We start from the raw sequence: 14,676 nt of genomic DNA, 5'->3' as shown, positions 1-14,676 counted from the left end.
GAGAAGAGTTAAAGTCTTTTATGACAAGTTCTCATCAAGTTGTATACTGTTTTTTCATACTTTCTGTCTCATGACTTTAGCTTTTCAAAATACAGGTTTTATGCACGGTGGAACAAATATTATTTTCCCAGAATGAGAGCTGCCTAAAAATCTGTTCAATGCTTTGTAAATTGCTTACCTTATTATGTCATATTGAAATTTGGTAACCACTGAGCAATAAAGTAGGGTACAATTCTGTGAAGTCGGAATTGTCATTTGAGACTTCTGAAACAATGAACAGATAAAATACTTTCTTTTGTTTAGATTTAGCTTGTCATCTAAGGAAAATACCTTAACGCAGAAATACCTTAAGGCAGAAGGAGAATTAGAATTGGAGTTGGGGTATGGCACTTGTCTTAGCATTGTTATTGATTTCGTAGCTTTGGACACTCACTTTGTTTTATGGGAGAAGTTAGAGTTAAAATAGTGTGAGATGATTCTGTGACTAGATTCAAAATATCCTGTTACTATTTTGAAGGCTGTAAAGCACCACGGAAACCTTTTCATTTGACATCTATTTTTCTATATATTTGGTCAATAACTATGACATATTTCTATTTAGGTAATTAAATAAGAGAACATGGGTGGGAAATTCAACTTTAGATTCCACTTCTATCACCACTTCAGCTGCAATCTCAGTATCATTCCACATGCCAATTCAAGAATCCATCTTTCTCCTTTGTTGCACATTCACTCTTATAGCATTTTTTAGATTTGAGTCCTGCCTTCAACATTGGCTTAGCTTTAGTTCATTCCTTCAAGAAAGATTTTTGTCTGTTCATGTATTTGTTTATTTAGTCATTTATTTCTTCAACCAATATTTATTGAGTGTGAGCCATGTATCAGGTATTTTGTCAGGTACTGGGGAGATTGTAGTGAACAAGATTGATAAAGTTCCTGCCCTCACATAGCTTACAGTCTATGTAAGGGGAGAAGTCAGACATTAAACAAATAATTACATAAATAAATAGTTAATTGTAGTAGTGATGAGTCCTATGAAGGAAAAGTTTAAGGAGCATTAAAACATAGTATCAGGGGACATTACTTAGTTTATGAGTCAGGAAGTTCTCCCCCAAGGAAGCGATATTTAAGCTAAAACCTAAAGGATGGATAGGAGAGAGATAAGCAAAGGAGTTGGGAAGGGAGGGAGTGGGGCAATGGGACTAGCAGATGCAAAGGCCCTGTCAAGAGAAGCACAGGGTGCTGGTATGGTCATAAAATGAAGCTGGTGTGAATGGAATGTAGCAGTGAGGAAGAGGATGGCAGGAGATGATGTCAGAAAAGTAAGCAGGAGTCATGGCAGTAGGACCTGCAGACAATGTTAAGGATTTTGGGCTTTATTCCGGGAACAATGAGAAGCCATAAAAGTATATTGTAATATGTGTTTTAAAAAACTCAGTCTTGAACATAGACAAGTGATTGAAAAGGAGGAAGAAAATATTTGTGAAGACTAGTTAGGTATCTGTTACTACATTCCGGACAGAATGTGATTGTGACATGGATTATTAGTGTGGTATTAATGCAGATGGTATAATGTCAATTACTATGAGAGATATTTAGGAGGTAGACTGGGTAGCATTCGGTGATTGTCTGTGAGTGGTGGTAAGGTACAGAAAAGTGTCAGCGATGATTCCTTGATTTTTGCATTGAGAAACTGGGTGGTACCATTTCCTGAGGTAAGGAGTATTGGGAGAGAGTCAGCTTTGAGGAAGGCAGATCATAAATTCAGTTTAGTGCTTGTTGAATTTAAGGTGCATGTGAAACGCTGAGTGGAGATGTGAAGTAGGCTGTTACATACTCGTATATGGACATGGAGCTCAAAGGGGCAGTCTGCCCTGGAAGTATGCCTTTGGGAGTCATCCGTGTAAATGGAATCGTAAAAGCCATGGGACTGGATGAGCAATTGCCTAGAGAGTATGTACCCAAGACCAAATCCTGAGTGAAGCCAACATTTAAAAGATGAGAATAGACAATGATGAATCTGAGAAGCAGCAGCCGCCAAAGTAGAAGAAAAACTGGTGGAATGGCCTATCACAGTATTACTTTGTCTCATTTGTGCACATACTATAATTTGTGAAGGCTTGTTTTGTTAGTTCATTTTATTTATTTATTTATTTTTGAGAGTCACCAAATTGATTATTCTAGTAAGTACACTTACAGTTTACAAATGAAGCACTTCAGTGTTGACAGATCCCTATACCCACCTATATTTTGCCTGATGATGGATTGTAGACAATATTCAGGTACTTCTGAATCAGATGCAAACCATGCGACTTTAATCTTAGCTTTTCTAATTATTTTATGTGCCTGAATGTAGCCTTAAAAAATTCTATGGTAATCCATGGTTTAACTGAAATAAGTATTCAGTAAGAAAGATTAGACAAGAGGGGCACATTTATGGCTCATAAATATTAATATTCTGGTCTTCCTACATCCTCACAGAGCAGAAGAACCTTGGATTTAAGACATATATTTATTAAACTTCAGACTTTAAGTGGGTAGAAACTGTGTCTGTTTGGTTTACCCTTGTATTCCCACATCCAGTCATAGTGTATGGCATGCAGTAAGCACACAGTGAATATATGGTGAATGAATGAATTTTTATAGTTTCATTTCATTCATAAAAATGAAATTTTTAATGGTAGAGATTGCAGCGTATACATTGTTAGTGGGCATGTAATCACATTAATCACATCTGCAAAGATCCTTCTTACAAAAAAGGTACTATTCACAGGTTCCAAGGATTTGATGTGGATATCTTTTGGGGTGTCCATTTCTCAGCCTACCACACATACCTTCAAGCTATTCTTCAGAAACCAGCTTTGATCATGTTGCTCGTTCTTGCTCTCAGGATTAAAGCCAAACTTCATGATTTGGCCCCTGCTCATTTCTCCAGCCTCATCAGTTGCCACAACCCCACCACACTCCATCTGTCAACTGTTCTAAATGAACTCTATTTTTTTTTTAGTTTTTGTTCGTTCCTTGCTTCTTGACCTTTCTCTGTACCTTCTATCTCTTTGGCAGGAACACACACATTTCCTGTGCCTGCCTAACAGCTATTTCAGATTTTAGCTTAGACATCCAGCTCCTCCATGAAGCCTTACTGGATCACAAAATCCAGATCAGATATACTGTCCCTACATCTTCACTTTCCCTATCACAACGTCTCTTATTAACTGTATAGTAATTGCCCAGTTTCTAGCCCTAATGGTTGACTGTAAGTACTGTGAAGGCAGGGGCTCTGTCTGTTAAATCATATCCCCATAATCTAGCTCAGTCACTGGCACAGAGTAAATATTTGTTGAACAAATAAATAATAGAAGGGAAAAAGATGGAATTGGGTTCCAGCTGCTAAAATTTTAGGTTTGTAGTTGGTGTGTGTTTTCAAATAGATACGGAGGTTGAAAAGAACTTAATCTTTTTCTTGTTCAGGCTTATGAGATAAAGATGCAAAGGTCTGCTGCTCTCTTGCCAGCATTCTTATCCACAACGCTTTCTGCTTTGGATGAAGCCCTGCATGGTGGTGTGGCTTGCGGATCCCTCACAGAGGTAAAGTTACGTTCCAGAACTTCTTTCATGGATCTGTCACCTTCAGAGCCAGGAGGAAAAATTTAGTCAAAAAACATATATTTCATGGATGTTAATCTGAATTAAATTATGAACACCTCAAAGGCATGGTTCTCCACCTAGTACCTAGTACAGTTGCTCTGCAAAAAGATGTTCAAAAAAATCCTTGCTGACTGATTGGTTGGCTTAGGTTGCTGTTTTTCGAATGAACTTAGAATGTGGTGAATATTTTGAAATAATATGAAACAGTTTGGGAGAATTAGAAAAGGATTACTACTTAGTGTATTAGGAAGGAAAATTTGAAATTTTATTAGCATGTGGGCAAATTGTAGTATTAAACTGATGTGAGCTATTTTTACTCCCTATTGCAGATAAAACTTGGTTTTAGGAAGTGATAGATATTAGTTATATATTGTTGCATAACAAATTACCCTAAAACTAAGTGGTTTAAAACAATAATAAACATTTATTGATTTTGTTTCTCTGGGAATGGCTTATCGTGGTGATATTGGCCAGGGATGCAGTATCTGAGGACTTGTTTGGACTGGTCGGTACTTCCAAGGGGTTTCGCTTTACACAGCTGGCAAGTTGGTGCTGGCTGTTGAGGGGAGGTCACAGTTCTTCCCCAGCGGGCTCTCCAAAGGCTGCTTGAGTCTCCTCCCCCAGAGTAAGTGATCCAAAAGAAGGCATGACGGAAGTGCCGATGCCTTTGGTGATTATATGTGGAAGTTATACATCATTACTTTTCCCACATTCTCTTCGTTAGAAGAGAGTTGTTAATTCCAGCCCATGTTCAAGGAAAGGGAAATTAGGCTGTGCCCTTTGAAAGAAGTGTCAAGTATTTGAGGACATTTATCAACCACCACAGTTCTTTTCCTTGAAGACTGCATTGGTGTGCTTCCTGGTCCTGATGTGGTGACTCGATAGATTATATTTACCAGCACACTCCTGAGGGACTTCTTGCCTGAGAGTTCCAGGGGAATAGATACTTTAAGTAAACTAAACAAGAGCAGACTCTTACATTTTGATTGTCATACATTTAACTGTAGGTTTTTTTCCTTGAAGATCTAAAATTCTGTTTTAGATGCTACGCCTTATGTTATTTCCAGTCTTTCAAGAAAGAGTAAAAAATGTGTGTGTACTATGCCTAGTAGTTGCCTATTAGATAGTTGGTGAATGAATGAATGAGTCTGAAAAAAAAGAGAATCTGCTGTTGCAGGTACTGCCACCAGATGGTGCCAGAACCCTATTTTATCGAATCTTTCTTGGTATCTAGTTGGACCTGTGATGGAATAGGTTAATAACAATAGTGATCCGCAGTAATAAACTTATTTAAATAGCAAAAAATTGAACGTAAGGAAGATTAACGAGCAACTACTACTTATTTTTTAAGTTTTAGAATAATTTTCAATTCTTTTTCACTTAGTTTTTATCAATTTTTCTGACTCCAAGCAGTAGTTCCAAGTCATGTAGGTGTTTTATCGTGACCTACTTGGACAAATTGGAATATAAATACCCTGCCTGCTTATTAATGGCAAGTTCTCCACTTTCTGTTTCAGCTACAGGTAGCCTCTTTGGTCTTTTGGGATTTTTCCAGTTGAATACAGGGAGTTTTTTTGTTTACTTGTTTATTAAAAAACAAAATTTTACTATTTTATGTATACAAGATTAAATATGTCCTGCAAGTGTAAGTTGTGAACTCTTAGGAGACTGTGATCCAGTATAAGAACCAGAACAATATCAAAACCACTGAAACTAACTGGACGCCTCGCTGATCCTTGTTTGTCTTCTGTTGGGAGGTAACCTCCATCTTGAATTTCTCCCATTCCTCTACCTTTTCCCCCCATAGTGTCCTATACCTATAGTTTTCTTTTACCACCTATATACATAGGAGATAATAAAATTTTATTTAGTTTTGCTTATTTTTGAGCTGTATGAAATCATGTATCGCTTTTTTCACTTAGTATTATTTTCTAAGATTTATCTATGTTGCAGGTAGCAAGAGTATAATTCACTTTTACTGCTGTATCGTATTTCATTTTGAAAATATGCCACAATTTATCCCTTCTGTAAATGAACATTTGAGTTGCTTCCAGTTTGCTACTAATGTAAACAAGTTCTGAGGAAAGAGTTGCACGTCTCCTGGATCACATATATAGGATTTTGTTAGGGCAGTGATTGGCAAACTACTGTCAGTGGTCAAATCTGGCTCACTGCCTGTTTTTGTAAATAAAGTTTTATCGTTACAGCTATGCTCATTTGTTTACCTTTTATCTGTGGCTGTTTTTGTGGTATACGAGACAGAGTTGAGTTAGTTGTGACAAAGACTTCATGATTTACAAAGCCTAAAATATTACTGTCTGGCTCCCATCTAAGGTATCTACTTTGGAGTGATTTGCTGGTTACAGGGTATGCACATGTGTGACTTTGTAGAATCAGGACAAATTGTTTTCTGGAGTGGTTGTGCCTATTTACAGTCTTATGACTGATGTGCACGAATTCCTCTTGCTGCATATCTTCTTGCCTTGGTATTATCAAACTTCTTAATTTCTGCTCATCTTTGTGATCTTAGTTTTCACTTTCCTAATTACTAATGAGCTTGAATACCTTTTCATAAATTATTTGGCTGTTAAAAAAATTTTTTTTTATTAAGGTACAATTTCAGTACTATAAAATTCAACCATTGTAACTGTATAATTCAATTATATTAGTAAATTTATAGTAAATCACAGTTTGGAACATTTCCATCATCCTTATGCCCATTTATAGTTAATCCCCGTCCCCATCCTCAGCCCTATGCACCCACTGATCAACTGTCTATAAAGTTGCCTCTTCTAAACATTTCATGTAAGTGGGATCATATAATATATAGTCTTTTGTGGCTGCTTTCCTTCACATATCATGATGTTTTTGAGGTTCATCATTGTCGTTGCATGTATTAGTTTGTCTCCTTTAATTGTTGAATAGTATTGTATCGCTATAGCACATTTTGTTTATCGACTCATTAGTTGATGGACAGTTGGACTGTTTCCAGTTTTTATCTATCAGGAATAATGCTGCAATGAATATTCAAGGACATGTCTTTATGTGAATGTAGTTTGTGTGTTTCTTTTTTTTTTTGCGTAGATTCCAAGGAGTATAATGACTAGCTCGTGTGATGGGTATATGTAATATGTAAGAAAATGTCAGACTGCTTTCTAAAGTGGCTGTACCATTTTACATTCTTACCAGCAATGTATGATGGTTTGTTTCTCCACATCCTCACCAAGACTTAGTATCATCCTTTTGATTTTAGCTATTCTAATGAGAGTGCATTGCTATTTCATTGTACAGTGGAACCTCGGTTTTCGAACGTAATCCATGAGTTCTGAAACGTTCGAAAACAGCCGACAGCTAGGCCTCAGTATCTTGCACTGAGCGGAAGCTGTGTGACATGATCGATTTCTGAGTCATGTTTGAAAACCGAAGCATTTACTTCTGGGTTTACGGCATTCATAAACCAAAATGTCCGTCAATGGAGACGTTCAAAAATCGAGGTACTACTGTCATTTTAATTTGCATTTCCCTGATGACTAGCGATTTTGTGCTTATTAGCTATTTGTATATTTTCTTTAGTGAAACGTCTATTCAAATCTTCTGCCAATTTTTATTTTTTAAAGATTTTATTGGGGAAGGGGAACAGGACTTTATTGGGGAACAGTGTGTACTTCCAGGACTTTTTTCCAAGTCAAGTTGTTGTCCTTTCAGTCTTAATTATGGAGGGCACAGCTCAACTCCAGGTCCAGTTGCCATTGCTAGTTGCAGGGGGCGCAGCCCACCATCCCTTGCGGGAGTCGAACTGGCAACTTTGTGGTTGAGAGGACGCACTCCAACCAACTGAGCCACCCGGGAGCTCAGCGGCAGCTCAGCTCAAGGTGCCGTGTTCAATTTTAGTTGCAGGGGGCGCTGCCCACCATCCCTTGCAGGACTTGAGGAATCAAACTGGCAACCTTGTGGTTGAGAGCCCACGTTCCAACCAACTGAGCCATCCGGGAGGCAGCTCAACTCAAGGTGCCGTGTTCAATCTTAGTTGCAGGGAGCGGAGCCCACCATCCCTTGCGGGACTCGAGTTGTTGAACCAGCAGCCTTGTGGTTGAGAGCCCACTGGCCCATGTGGGAATCGAACCAGCAGCCTTCGGAGTTAGGAGCCTGGAGCTCTAACCGCCTGAGCCACGGGGCCGGTCCTGCCAATTTTGTAATTGGTTGTTTTGTTGTTATTGAGTTATAAAAATTCTTGATATATTCTGCGTACAAGTCCTTTATTAGATATATGATTTGCAATTATTTTCTTCTAATCTGTGACTGTCTCATTTTCTTAGTGGTAGCTTTTGAAATTTTTAATTTTGGTGTCATTCAATCTATCAATTTTTTCTTTTATAGATTATGCTTTTGGTGTCATCTCCACAAATTCTTTGTCTAGCCAGGGAAACAGAAGCTATGTTTTCTTCTAGAGTTTTATAGTTTTAGGTTTTACATTTAGTCTATGTTCTATTTTGAGTTAATTTTTGTGTGATCTATTTTGAGTTAATTGGTAGAATGAGTTGTGGAATATCTCTTTTTTATATTCAGCAATAGAAGATTAGAATTATTTGTTTCTTGAAAATTTGGTAGAACTGGCCTGAAAAATTGTTTGACCTTGGTGTTTTCCTTGTGTGAAGATTAAAAAAAAAGAAATTATCACTATATATGTATGTATGCATATATGTGTGTGTGCGTGTGTGTGCATATGCATGTAATTTTTAAAAAAACTTTAATTTATTACCTCTCCCTTCCCAGAGACCTCATGATAGGCAGAATTTCTAAAATGGCCTCCCAAAGATGTTTTGCTATAATCCCTGGAATCTGTGAATATGATATCACTCCCATGTTCATGGTATATTATATGGCACAATTGACTTTATGATAGAGAGATTATTCCAGTCTAATCCTATGGGCCTTAAAAGCAGTGAGCTTTCTCTGGCTAAAGAAGGGGAAGCCAGAAAGATTCAAAATGTGAGGATTCAAAACATGAAGATAGAACGGACCATGTGAGAAGGAATGTAGGTGGCCCTCAGATGACAGCCAAAAAGGAAGCAGGGAGCGCAGACCCACAAATGCAGGATTTTGCCAACAACCGAATGAGGTTGGACGTAGATACTTCCCCGCAGCCTCCGGATAGGAGTCTAGCTCAGCTTACACTTTCATTTTGGCCTTGTGAGACTTAGCTGAGAACCCAGTCAAGCTCATCAGGACTGATAACCTACAGAACTGTGACGCAATAAATGGGTGTTGTTTGTAGCTATTAAGTTTCTGGTAATTTGTTACATAGCAATAGAGCATTAATCCAGATATCAATGGAGGTGTCTAATTAATTGCATTGCATGATCTTTGTTTCTGGTTAAAAGGTCACACCTAGAATCCCAGATATCAGGTTAGATCTGGTGCAGGTGAGAGGTAAGGCAACTGGTTGAATAAACTAGACTAGGTCTGGAGATGACTGAGTGAGGAAGAATGAATCTGGAAACATTCTGCTGTCATTTTTATAGCTACTTTTTCCTGACTCTAGCTTCAGTATTCTGTAATTTATTTATCATCACTTTTGATTTATGTGAACTTCACTGAATGTGTGTATACTCAGTTACAGCACCAAGATTAAAAGGGGAACTAGAGAAGAGCTATTCATGCCAAAAGCAGAAGCAGCAGAGGAGAAATCAAAGAGAAACCACTCTGCTGGAGCAGTAATGGAAGGGAGCGGCAGGGCTTTGTCCCACTCTCCAAGCACATCAAGTTCCTTACTTGAGGGATATATAAGCAGATAATTCTGCATCTGTTAGGACTGAATATTGGTAGTAAAATATGTTTGAAGTTTAAACTGTAAAAGTTTACATTATGTGGAGATCAAACCACGTAATGGTAGACTTCCCATATGAGATAATATAGATCAGATCAGTGTTTCTCAATCTTTTTTTCATTACCACCCCTTAAGGAGCTTTTTAGACATTTTTTCCCCTTTATCACCCCCTCCCCCCACCATGAGATTTTAATGCCACAGATATACTGTATATAAATTTATGTATTGTGTGTATATCTGCGCTTTATATAGATACAAAAAGAGTAAAATTACCCCCCTCTCCAGTCAAAACCAAGTTTCACCCTTGCGGTTAGTATCACCCCTGAGAATTCATGATAAAGATGCTAATGTGGTTAGGTACAATTAAGATTGTATTTAAGGGTTATCAAAAAAGGTATTTTCAAAGTGTAATCCCGAGATTGTAGGACTAGAGAACTGGCCCAAACTCAGGTCAACAAAAAGATATGTTCCATCTGCGTGTCTTAGTTCAAGAGCACCTCTGGAAGAGTAAACCCTGGAAGCACTGCCAAATCTTTACTACATTTAAGAGTGATGATTATACCCAGATACTTGCCCTGAATAATGAGAAACAATATAGCACAGTTCTACATTATTTGTATTTTCTGAGAGTCATTTTTATGCTTTGTTCATGATTGAAGGAGACAAGGTGTCTGTCCTCCTTGAGTGAGGTGGTTTTGCTTTGGAAGTGACTATCCTGTACCAAAAAAGGTAGAGGCAGAGTATTATTTTGGCATCCTAAGTTTTCAGAACGGTTGAATATTGCAGTTCTTTTTTTGCGTCGTTGGCAGCGTTAGCTGTGGTCTACAAGATCACAGGAGATACTAAGGCAGGGGTTGTAAATTCAAATGCCTACAAGGGCCTGGCATGTAATAGAAATGCATAAACAGTGAAGTGTAAGACGTAAATGCTTAATTACTCAATTTGAGTTGCTTACTCTGCTGACAATAGCAGCAGCAAACATTTATTTTTCTTGTACATAGGTCGGCAGGTTGGTCAAGGTGGGTCTCATCTCCTTTAAGCTGCATTCAGGTTCAGGTCAGCTCCATGTACAACAGCAGCAGTAGGAAAACTAGAGAGGGATTTCTAATTGGTGTTCCTTGAATATAATCCGCTGACATGATTTGTTTATCCTACCCAGTGTTTTAAAAGGCTGGATAATCAGGCCTCTTTCCTAATATAGGAGTTTAGCCTATGCGGTTGATTGGATCATTCTTCCTAATTTTTCATTTACTAACTGATTTAGAAATAAGTATCTTTCTCCGTAAAGTTTTGTAGAGTCTTTTATATGGCACATGTTGTATGATTGTTAAATGAATGACTATATCGCTTGATACTGTTTGATTTTTTTTAACTGTGAAATTTGGGGCACTTGTCATTTCCATGTTCTCTTGTTTTTTTTCCTGCTCTGTTCCCCTTTCTTCCTTTTTCTCTCCCTTCCCATTTACTTCAAAAAACAGCAGTTGTTAATATGAAATAAGAAGGAGTGGTGGAGAGAATCTAAAATATAAAATCTCCCACATGTTGATATAATTTAAGATCAAGGTTTCTTTCATAAAGCACAATGCTCCCTGGCCTTTCTGAGACTGTTTGCTTTTTGTTCGTTTTGTTTTGTTTTGTTTTGTTTTAGGATTTAGAGAGTTAATTATTTTTAAAATGAATTCTGCAGCTCTGAAGATCTCATCATGTTTCTACATAATTGTAGAGCAAATGGAGACAAGTAGTTAGATGCTGGGTGGGGACTTGGAGGTGGTCATTAAAAAAATGTGAAGTTTCAACATGCTCTTTTCTCAGATCAGAACCAGGCAGTCCTTAAATTGTCTTCTGCGAAGCATTGGCTTGGCTGGTTGCCCCATCATGTTGCCCCGATCTTGAACATGGGCAGAATTAACTTGGTCAGATTTTAGGTTCCAACAGATCTGGGTTTCACATTCATCTCAATCACTTAATCACATTTAAGATTAAAATGACTAGGTTCCATTTTTACTTTAGTACAATTAGATTTTATTTTCTTGGGAATAATTCTCTTTCCTCTTTTAACCAATTAATATTTGCTTCCTTGTTGATATTTCAGTGATCTTCACTTTTGTTTCTTTTCTTTCAGTTCTTTTACATTTCTCAGGCAGGTTGAAACTCAGGCCCTAACTATATGAAGCTAATTGTACTTTACTGATGTCTTCTGTGTGTAAAAGTTGTATTCACTCTGAGTTTCCAAGAAGCAAATAACTTAGACTATTCTGGTTTGGCATGTTCTCTCTTTCTAACCACCACTGGAGCTGAACCTGGGAACTAAACACAACTTGAAATTTTGTGGTTTGGCTGCTAGAATTCAGAGGTAAACTATCTGAAGCTAAAAATTATTAATGTTGAAATGTCTTAACCCACTAAGTAAGCCTGAAAAAATAATGAAATTTAACTTTAATCTAGATGTCAGATGTGTGAAGAGTGCCAAACGATGGTATTAATGTTAATTTTTATAAAAACCTGCTGGCAAAGTGTAGAATTTCTGTACTCTGTAGTGAGATGGGCTGTGACCATGAAATTCATTTAAATCACAAGAACATCTTTGGTTATTTCACAGCAAAGATTGTAAGAGTTGTTGAATTTAAAGATGGATGAAGCATTTTTTTAAAAAATGACAAGACATGTCTAATTTGCTGAACTTTTTTGTATGACAAGTGGCTATGTTACATGCTTCATCACAGATTAAAAGACAACTAGTCAGGGGCCCGCCCGGTGGCTCAGGCGGTTAGAGCTCCGTGCTCCTAACTCCAAAGACCGCCGGTTCGATTCCCACATGGGCCAGTGGGCTCTCAACCACAAGGTTGCCGGTTGGACTCCTCGACTCCTGCAAGGGATGGTGGGCTCTGCCTCCTGCAACTAAGTTTGAACACGGCACCTTGAGCTGAGTTGCCGCTGAGCTCCCAGATGGCTCAGTTGGTTGGAGCATGTCCTCTCAACCACAAGGTTGACGGTTCGACTCCCACAAGGGATGGTGGGCTGCGCCCCCTGCAATTAGCAACGGCAACCTGACCTGGAACCCTGCAATTAGCAACGGCAACCTGACCTGGAACTGAGCTGCGCCCTGCACAACTAAGACTGAAAGGACAACAACTTGAAGCTGAATGGCTCCCACCAAAACTAAGATTGAAAGGACAACGACTTGACTTGGAAAAAAGTCCTGGAAGTACACACTGTTCCCCAATAAAGAACTGTTCCCCTTCCCCAATAAAAAAATCTTTAAAAAAAAAAAAAAAGACAACTAGCCAACCAACCAATGGAACACACTTACTCCATTCCTTCAAAGTACAGGCCATGTTTTTTAACAAAAAAAAAAAAAGACAACTAGCCAACCAACCAATGGAACACACTTACTCCATTCCTTCAAAGTACAGGCCATGTTTTTTAACAATGAATGAGAAAGTAATTGCCTTTTTCAAGACAGAGATTAAAATACAGAGTGTTTTGAAAGTCATTGCTTAGAAATCTTTCTTTTTTTAAATTTATTGGGGTGACAGTTTTTAGTGAAATTATGTAGATTTCAGGTGTACAATTCTGTATTACATCATCTATAAATCCCATTGTGTGTTCACCACCCAGAGTCAGTTAGTTCTCCTTAGAAATCTTTCTTTCATAATGTGATTTTTGTTTTCAGAGATAATATGTGTCTAATGAAAATTTTGCTATCTGCACACTTTAAAAAACTGGTAACAATATTTTCTATACTGTTGAAAATCTTCCAAATAAAGAGTTGCAGTTGCTTTTTAAACCAATTGTTACAAATGTAAAAATGCAGTATCTTTGATTAGTTTCCAAAAACAATTGATTGACATGAGGGAAAATAGAAATTTATTAGCCAAAATTCAATAAAAACTTTTGCTAGCTGATGGAAGTTAGTGAAAAATGAAAGTAGTGATTTAGTAAGTACAACATATGATATATTTCTTTAATTTCAGTCCTTGCATTTTTGCAATTATCCCTTTCTCACCTATACAGCCATTACAACTAAGTACTGAAACAAGCAGAACTTAGGACCTGACATTTCAGTCATTAAATTGCAAAATAGTTGTCCATATTTAAGAAACAATATAATTTTATTTATTTTCATTATTATCATAGCTCCACTAAAAGTACTAATCTATTTTTTATGAGAGTGAAAAGATCTATACAACTAAGATATAAAACTTTTTAAATGCTTGTAATCTTTTATTTTTTTATCCCTATTTTATGTATGTTTATTACTGTATAGGACATATTAATGAAATAGTATATAGGACATATTAATGAAATAGTATATATATAATATAAGTATGGATATATTGGAGGACCACACTACTTTTTTTTTTTTTGGTCAGAGTATGTAATCAAAGAAGTTTGGAGACCCTATTTCACTGATCACTCATGATTTGGCAAACTATTATTGGTAGTAGCAATTATTTACCTGTAAAGTCTAAATCACTGTTTAAGAGATCATAAATCAGCACATCGTTTCTAACTTGTGAGCTTCTGTTTTTTAATGTTGAGGCTTGATACATGAAGTTTAGCTTTAGTCTAAATTCCAAAACAGTGGTTCTCAAAAATGTAGAGCAGCATCAATATCACCTGGGAACTTAATCAGAGATGTGAATTCTTAGGCCACATCTCAAAGCTGCTGAACCAGAGATTCTGGTTAACAAACTGGCCAAATAATTCTAATGCTTACTGAAATTTGAGAGCTGCTGGCCTAAATGATTTAGACTCATGCATGGATCATCCCTTGTCATTTTTTTCTACTTCATGATGTATCTGAGACAGTTTTTTCATATCTACAGTATGTCTCAGTCATAGCTCAGAATTTTTTCATCTCTACCAGAGATTTTTTTCTCTCCTTTTCTTTTCCTCTTTTCCCTCTTCCTATTATGAAAAATTGTTCGTTAGTGCTATTTTCTCAAAAGGGATAATGTTTTGGTTCTTAAATTTTGGATGCAATTGCCAGTATGACAAATAGCAGATATTCAAAGGGAATATTTTTAACATTTTCAAAATAATATTTGTTAAGTACTTTCAGGTGAGCTCGAGTATTTTGTGATTTATTTCCTGTTCCTCTCCATATATGCCCTCTGGTTTTAAATTTTATAATTTCAAAATACCAAACCTTTTTACCAACAAAAAGGTCAAAATACACACTTCAAAGTGTGAATCAC

The 14,676-nt window shown here is 37.1% G+C and overlaps 1 protein-coding gene across 4 annotated transcripts in view; it reads left to right on the top strand.

Annotated features, from left to right (window-relative positions):
* RAD51B (RAD51 paralog B) overlaps positions 1 to 14,676 on the top strand; it is a 612,705-nt gene that overhangs the window by 4,886 nt on the left and 593,143 nt on the right. For all 4 annotated transcript variants that reach the window (XM_033109074.1, XM_033109075.1, XM_033109073.1 and 1 more), the window contains exon 4: positions 3,472 to 3,588. In XM_033109074.1, coding sequence (XP_032964965.1) covers positions 3,472 to 3,588 — 117 coding nt within the window. The remainder of the gene's footprint in view (positions 1 to 3,471; positions 3,589 to 14,676) is intronic.

Source organism: Rhinolophus ferrumequinum, chromosome 6 (assembly GCF_004115265.2).
Source record: "Rhinolophus ferrumequinum isolate MPI-CBG mRhiFer1 chromosome 6, mRhiFer1_v1.p, whole genome shotgun sequence".
Taxonomy (NCBI): Eukaryota; Metazoa; Chordata; class Mammalia; order Chiroptera; family Rhinolophidae; genus Rhinolophus; species Rhinolophus ferrumequinum.
The sequence above is the reverse complement of the archived record's forward strand: the minus strand, read 5'-3'. Positions and strand labels throughout refer to the sequence as shown.